This window comes from Epinephelus lanceolatus, chromosome 12 (assembly GCF_041903045.1).
Source record: "Epinephelus lanceolatus isolate andai-2023 chromosome 12, ASM4190304v1, whole genome shotgun sequence".
Taxonomy (NCBI): domain Eukaryota; kingdom Metazoa; phylum Chordata; class Actinopteri; order Perciformes; family Serranidae; genus Epinephelus; species Epinephelus lanceolatus.
This window is the reverse complement of record NC_135745.1, coordinates 36,489,552-36,497,495: the sequence shown is the minus strand read 5'-3', so window position 1 is coordinate 36,497,495 and position 7,944 is coordinate 36,489,552. Positions and strand designations below refer to the sequence as shown.

Genomic DNA, 7,944 nt, shown 5'->3' with positions numbered 1-7,944 from the left:
GCATTACTCCTCATATCCTACCTGTTACTCAATAACAAGACTGCTGGCTTTTTTTTTCAACTACAAGGTGACTTAAGTCAAAAGGACAAATCACAGCACTTATTTTATTAATCTGCTCTTTTTATCCTGGCTGCTTCAATGAATAAAAACAAAAATAATATTTTACTCTTACCAGAGTGTCTGTGAGAGCGAGATATATTTTTACCAGTGGTGGAATAAGATCCTACACCTAAGTAATTATAGCAATATCACACTTTAAATACACTCCAATGTACCTAAGGACCTCTGTAAGATATTCTGAACATTAATATAGCAGCAAACAGCTGTTTGCTATGTCAAGATATAGTAGAGTGACGGCGTCCTGAGCAGAGCATTAAGTCATGCTCCCTGTGTGTGTGTGTGTGTTGTAATCCGAGCATCTTTTTTCCTTTGTTGTGGTAGACGGTCTGGCCGTGCCTGCATGTTAGTGCATGTGTGTACTCCACTGGCTAGCTAACAGCTGCTGCGAAACCAATATGGCAGTTATCGATGATAATGGGAAGCATTGCGAAAAGCGAGTGCTCAGCTCTCTCTGCAGTGTTGTCATTGTTCATGCTGTTAGCACAGTTAGCAGGTATGAAGGATTTATACTTCTGCGTCGATCCACGCTGCACCTATGACGTTGGGTCTGCATTGGTGTGGAGCCTGTGTCGTACCCTACGCCGTAGCCTGACATGCAGCTCCCTAGAAATGTGACTACACGTCGTAGCAACGCAGACCTCCTGTCTGTTTTTGTAAGCTGAAACCATTTCCCTCAGTGGAAACAAAGCTTTTATTTACTTTAATTTCACAGACAAGAAACAATAAATTGTGAAGACAGTAAAGCCTCCACAAAATAGCCTTTTAAATCTTGTGTGTGATTTATCCTGGCTTCATATGAGCAGAGGAAATCTCCACTCGTCGCTAGGCTAATTCATACAATGTAAAATGCCATAGGCTTGTGCTAATAACATTAGCATGTTGTATTTCTTTGGAAAACATGTTTAGACAGTTGTTTTGTCAGTGAACATTGTGAGTTGTAATGGAGCCAAATTTTGTAATGTTTCCTTTGTTAAATGTTGCTGTTGTCTCTGGCTTCATATGAGTAGAGGAAAAGTCTACTAGCTGCTAGGCTAATTTATACAATGTAAAATGCCATAGGCTTGTGCTAAAAACATTAGCATGTTGTATCTGTGGGGAAAATGTGTCCAGATAAAGACAAGTGCTTTGTCTGTGAATGCTGCAAGTTATAGTGAAGCTGATTTGTGTACTTGTGTTTGAAATTGTTGCTATTAAGCCATGTTTAATGTGTGTTTAATGTGTGTTTAATGTGTGTTTTGAATCATTACACTTTACAGCACTTCACAGAAACCCCACCGCTGACTAGTGTTTTGGAGGTGTAACTGCAGAGTGACACAGACACACCACTGTACAAGTATAAATGCTCACAACAGCCTAGGCCACTTGCTTATGTAAGTAAAAGTACTTGTTATTTAGAACAATCTCTTTCAGAGTTTTATGTTATGTTATAATATAGTAAAATTATAATTTATTAACATTTAAAGCTACTCTTACCTTTTTTGCATTTCACACAGCACTTAGAAAAAGTTTGAACATCCACAACTCCCACCTCCCTCCAAAGTCCCATCCCCCTCCTCCTGCAACTCCCCTTCCTCCATTACGTCCTCATTACGTCTATGATAGACGTGTTGACAAGGTAACGTTAGATACACGGAAGAGGAGAGCAAGTGTAACGTTACAACCAAGACAGTCAAAGGCAACCCCGGAGTTTTAAAACTCAACCGGAGTCAGTGATGACTGATGAGTTTTAGAATAAGGTTACAGTGCAGATAGTAATAACGTTAGATAGTAGCGCTAACGTTACTAGTAAGTGGAAACGCACAAGGAAGATAACGTTAATGTTTCAGAGGCTATGCTACAGTATGTTGGATGTTACGCGAGGGGTTACGTCAGTCGGAGGCCTCCATGTGGGGAAGACAGACAGGACGCTCGACCAATCATTGCATTCGGTCCGAATGCAATGATTGGTCGGAGTTTTCTTAGATGAGGATGGTATAATAATGAGTTTTTATCTCTGGTGGAATTCACTCACATTTTTAGTGTGCCATCAGCTTATTAATAGCATTTTACCTAAACAAAGAAAAGTTGAAAATTTCCGGAAAGGTAAGTGAACCTTTATTTGTAAATTAACAATGTAATGTAGGATGACCTTTTTTTTAAGGAAAAAAAAAAAAGATGTTTCAAATAGAGTTAGTAGAAATGGTCAGTATGTTTTGAAATTGACAAAACGGTCCTTTAATGTGTACTTGGTTTTGTAAATATTGTGCTCACTCCAGCGTGTTTTCAAAGCTCTGATATGACTAAGATGCTGAGGCTGACTGAGTCACTGTGTGGCCACACTTTGTGCAACAGTGCCACTGTTTGCACAGCAAGCAAATCTCACAACTCCTCCCCCTGTGCAGGCTGTTTAATTCCCGTGAGGTGATGCCCAGCTAGTAACTTAATAAAGCTGCTGGATGCAATCCCGGGGCACAATGTGTGGATCATGTTCGTCTGACAGACCTGCTCTCTGCTCTCCTCCTGCACTCACACTGCCTGCTGCTTTCCTGTAAGTACTTCAGGGTCACGGCCATTTCAACTTGTAGTTGTGATGAAGGGGGAGATGTGTCTGCTGGTTGAATAACTCAGGACTTATGAATGAGAATACATCACACACAACGGGGACAGAGAGAGGGAGAGCACATTATTGCATTGGGTAAGTTTTAGCTTTTAGACCTAGGAAAACAAATGACTGAAGTGTCAGTGCAGCTTTGTTGGCTTGGAGGTTTACTAATATTTTATTTTCAGTATTTGTCTCAATGTGCAGTGACTTAACAGATGAGTCAGTGAATGTAAATCATGTTCCCTTTATCATTAATAATCAAGAGATGTTCATTTTTACTGCATCCTGGTTACAGTGCAATGAGTAACAGCAGTTTAACGCTGTACGCTGTGACTGTAAGTGTGATAATTTGCCCCTGTATACAATGTTTAAAGAATGCTCTGTATGGCATTTTGTGATGGAAAGTCACTGGCTTAAATCCCTAGTGGAGTTATAAATGTTGTGCCCAGAGGCGGCCATGCTGATAGGGTTCAGTACATTTCCAGCCACATGCACACACCAGGAATACATAAGTAGGCTAATCATTCTGCTCATTATTCTTTTTGCCAGGAGGTTCCTGTCCTGGTGTAACTGTCACAGCATAATGGTGGCATTTAAAGGGATCTGGACCAAGGACTTCTGGAGGGCTGTGTCTGGAGAATACCTGGCCACTCTCATCTTTGTCCTTCTCGGTCTGGGCTCCACCATCAACTGGGCTGCCGGGGAGGAGAAACCTCCCCCAGCTGACCTAGTCCTTATCTCCCTTTGCTTTGGCCTGAGCATCGCCACCATGGTGCAATGTTTTGGCCACATCAGCGGCGGACACATTAACCCGGCGGTCACTGCAGCTATGGTTGTGACTAGAAAGCTGAGCCTGGCAAAGGCTGTGTTCTATGTGGTGGCTCAGTGCCTGGGCGGTATTACAGGAGCTGGGATCCTCTACCTAGTCACACCTGCTGCTGTCAGAGGGTCCTTCGGTGTCACTACAGTAAGAAGAACCATGATCATGTTTTACTTGTGTGAATGGTACGTTTCGTTGCAGTTAAATTCATTGGGAAAATCTTCTTTTTCCAAGGTGAACTCCAACATCTCATTAGGACACGGCCTTCTTGTGGAGCTCCTTATCACGTTCGAACTGGTCTTCACTGTCTTCGCCACCTGTGATCCCAACCGCTCAGACCTAGGAGGCTCTGCTGGCCTTGCTATCGGCTTTGCTGTCGCTATTGGCCACTTATTTGCGGTAAGTACCCTCCAGTAGTTTAGGTTTCAAAAACTCCAGCAAGAGAGTGGCCAACTACATTACATACAGTTACACAAACTTTATATTCAAACTGTTCTATAAACACACCAACCTTAGAAATCCTCTGCCACCGCATCTACATATCAGCGGACACCTCCTGTGCTCCCAATCCTGAAACACTAATTCAAAGGACTCATCTCGAAATCTTCTCAAATTCAACACACCACATTAAAGTATTGCAGAACAAAGACTACTTCCAAGTGTGAGCCCCCCTTCAGTGTGCGCTGAAAGCTGGAGCAGTGATGCTTCTTGAGAAAGAGCAGGTGCATCAAAGCATCTGTTCTTCAATGTGTGATATTGTACGCGTCTCACTGATTCACACCCACGTGCACATCTTTATTGGAGGCTGCCATCGCATAGCAACCAATCTCTCGGGGCTCCCTGAACCCTGCAGAGCAAATGAATGCACAGGGAAATAGATGTTATCTCTCTCGCGCTGCTCAACTGATCTCTCCCTGGGTCTGTTTAGCAAATGCATATCATGACTTGCATTAGATGTATTTTTCTGCAGTATACAGCATGTTCTGTGAGTCAAAGTAAGACAGTATCACACCTAAAAGCATATCTCATAGGATGGCTTTATACAAACGTGTGATGTTTTATCATTTAGACTGAAAACAATGTCATTTTGTGTCTTTTAGATCCCTTATACAGGAGCCAGCATGAACCCTGCTCGATCCTTTGCACCTGCGCTGGTCACACTTAACTTCGAGCATCACTGGGTAAGAGATACTTCACTAAGAGGATAATTTTTCTTCTGGGACTTTGCATGGCCAAAATATTACCCAGTTACTCTTGATAGTTGCTGGGTCAGTTTCTACTATCAATCAAGTATAATAAATCAGCTCTTCTGCGGTATTATAAATCAGCGCACTGATTCAAATGTTGTGTCATGGTACCGTGCCAAAATGCTCTGAAATCATTTGCAGCTGCTAATGATGTTGTCCTGAAGAGGGCAAGCTCTACCACAGTACAGGCTAGTATGCCAGGTTGAAACCTGGTAAGGTCACATTTTCAGCACCACTGCCAGAACAGCAAAAACAGCTGTCACCTAAAAATACAATCAAAGAATGGTCTTTCACTTATATCAGTGAATGCAAAGAGAAAAACCCGGTGAGGTGGTTTAAAGACTAGCATATGGGCCTTGAATTCATGACTTCATGCAACAAAAGAAGCGCCGTCAAATCACAAATGCACGGTACAGCATTCTGTCCTCCAGCTACATAATGAGATGTCACTGGAAACGGTGTAAAATCACATGATTTTTTTTGTATCCTGGCAATTATTTTCACTGAGCTATTTGCAGACAGCATGGTTTCAGTGTTGTGTGCGTGCGTATTGGGTGATGTGCTCGGGTATAACACTGTCACTAACTGTCACTGTGGCTGGTATCATATTCAGAAGTGTCCTCTCTTGGACACCGATCTACCTGCTTCTGATTAAGGTTGACCCTATTTTCCCAAGCTGTAGCGTAACCAGGCAGGACAGTCTGACAGTACTGGTAGCGATGCCAGTGCGGCATGTTGTCGACAGTAATAAAATTTCTCCCATGGGCGCTGATTAACAGACGTGTGAACTCCAGTCACATGACGTAGAGTCAAGTCAGAATTCACTTACGAATTTGATCACTTGCAGCTTGTCTTGGACTCAAACAGCAGTGACTCATGATTTCACTTAGACTCGAGCCTTTGGACTTGAAAAATACTTGATACCTTCCCCCAAGCCCAAAGATGAAGAGGTATGTTATTTGAAAAGCGTAATACAACTCAATTTGTTTTCCTTTATTTACTGAATCAACAAATGTTAACGCTATGCGCTCCCAACAAGCCAACACACATCCATTCAAGCTGCAGGAGAGAACCATGAAGAATTAACAGTTGGACAAAATGATGCCAAAGATAATTAGTTTGCATACAAAAACTACAGGTAGTCAACAAAGAACAAATTGCAATATGCAAAATGTGTGGGTCATAAATTACCAACACGGTCTCACTCCAAAGTCGTCGAAATCCGACGCTTGGGCAGTGACTTGTGGCACCAGACACTGTCAAAAAAAGCCGTCCTTTAACATCGGCATGATACGCGGCCGGTCAGCGCAACAAGAACGAAAGTTAAGGCGGTTGAAAGTCCAAGTAGGGCAGGTGGGAGGGGTGGTGGATGAGTCCAACAAACACCGACTGTCACCTGGGAGAGCGGTGTTCGTGTCTCGTAAGATTATAAAGCCAAACCCTGTTCTTTTTTCCTCAACCTAACCAAGTGCGTAAGTTGTTGGACGGAAAGACACGTCAATTTGTGTTGTTGTACTGATGTAGTGTGTTTATTTTGAAAGAGACTATATGTAAAGGTAAATGTCCTGTGAAAAAGGAAGTGTATTTTGAATGAAGGCAATGCATGTAACAGGCAGAACTTGACACGGCGTCCCAGAACATCAACAACCAATGCACCCAGGGTACCTTTCACGTCGTATCAGGACATGGAAGGTCCATGACCAGACGTCAATGTGTGTCAAGGTCGAAGTGAGAACGTGTTGAAATTATAGATGGAAGTTGTTTTAACAAATAAATACAAATTTTAAAAAACATTTGCGATATGTGTACATTTAATATATTATTATTTTGTTGTTTAAATGGCATCACAGTTGGTGAAGAGTGCATTATGACTTGTTTAGGACTTGAAACTCAAAGGTTAGGATTCGGGACTTGACTCTGGACATGCCTGTCTTGACTCGGGACTTGAGTGTGAAGACGTGTGTCTTGCTTGTGACTTGCAAAACAAAGTCTTCCCACATCTGCTGACTAATTAATTTGTTTATTTGTATTTTAGGTGTACTGGGTGGGACCAATCCTGGGTGCCATCCTGGCTGCTGGCCTGTATGAGTACCTGTACTGCCCTGACCCTGAGATGAAGAAGAAGCTGAAGCAGGTCTTCCAAAAGGACCCGTCAGGAAAATACAGGGAGGTGGAGTCAGACGACGTTGCCATCAAGCCTGGATCCATCCACACCGTCGATATGGAGAAAGCCGAGAAAAAGGAAGCTTTCCAGGACTCGACGGGGGAAGTGTTGTCCTCAGTATGACTATCAAGTGCACTGGAAATGGAGACCAATCTATAGCACAGAATGACAATCAAAACTTCGGGGTATCCATCTTAAGCTTGTCCCCCGCCCCCCTCCTCCAAAGCAGAATATGATTTCTGTCCACGAGGCTTCCCACTAAGGCTGAATTACTCTCATTGTCATAAAGCTAATATGATGTTATGGCTCAAGCCCACAAACATCTACAACCTGGTCAATACTCCTCCCGAGGCCCTGCCTCAACGATTTTTGTAGCAGTGTTGGCATGCAGCGCACACTGCATGCTGCAGGATGACAGCCCGCGATACGTTGTGTTAGGGAAATATGTGTGGGGTCAACCAATTATGTGGGGTCATCACGCTGAATTGGAGAAGTGAAGAAGAAAACGCAGGCTTGTTATTTTTGGATTAGCATCACATTTGGTCCATGTACTGTATATGTAATAACAGGGGGAGATTTTCCTTGTAATCATTAAGGACATTACAGGTCCCATGCAATGTAAGGCAGCTCTGACAGGCTTTATTACAGAGTTGTATTACAGTGCTCTCTATTTTCAGTGCATTAGTCAGGGAAACAACAGTTCATTCATCTGGAAACACTCTGTAAAAGTCTCTCTCCACTTTTATTATGTCCATAATGATTTTATTTTTTTCTACTTTCTTGAAAATGTCTATTTTGTAGATCTAGATTTGGTTCTTGTAACACGTCTTATTTCTCTGTATGATCTGCTGTATTTCATGCTCACGTTTTTAAGTTATTGAGAAGATATTTGGCTGATCTATCTTTATGATTTTGTGTTCAAATATTTGTTTTATGCTCACAAACTGGAAGTGCTATAATATGTAAGAGATATTAAGTTGTAATAATAAAGTTTTGTATTACTAAGCCTTTA

At 42.2% G+C, this 7,944-nt stretch overlaps 1 protein-coding gene across 2 annotated transcripts; it reads left to right on the top strand.

Annotated features, from left to right (window-relative positions):
• The first annotated feature begins 2,518 nt into the window (after nucleotides 1-2,518).
• Nucleotides 2,519-7,944, top strand: LOC117263252 (aquaporin-4-like). 2 transcript variants are annotated; one of them, XM_033636476.2, is made up of 5 exons: nucleotides 2,519-2,647; nucleotides 3,251-3,668; nucleotides 3,756-3,920; nucleotides 4,622-4,702; nucleotides 6,804-7,944. In XM_033636476.2, exons 1-5 carry the CDS (start codon nucleotides 2,556-2,558, stop codon nucleotides 7,053-7,055), a joined length of 1,008 nt encoding a protein of 335 aa, XP_033492367.1. In that variant the 5' UTR covers nucleotides 2,519-2,555; the 3' UTR covers nucleotides 7,056-7,944. The 2 variants fall into 2 exon arrangements, with proteins under 2 accessions (XP_033492367.1, XP_033492368.1); XM_033636477.2 differs by lacking the exon at nucleotides 2,519-2,647 and adding an exon at nucleotides 2,654-2,794.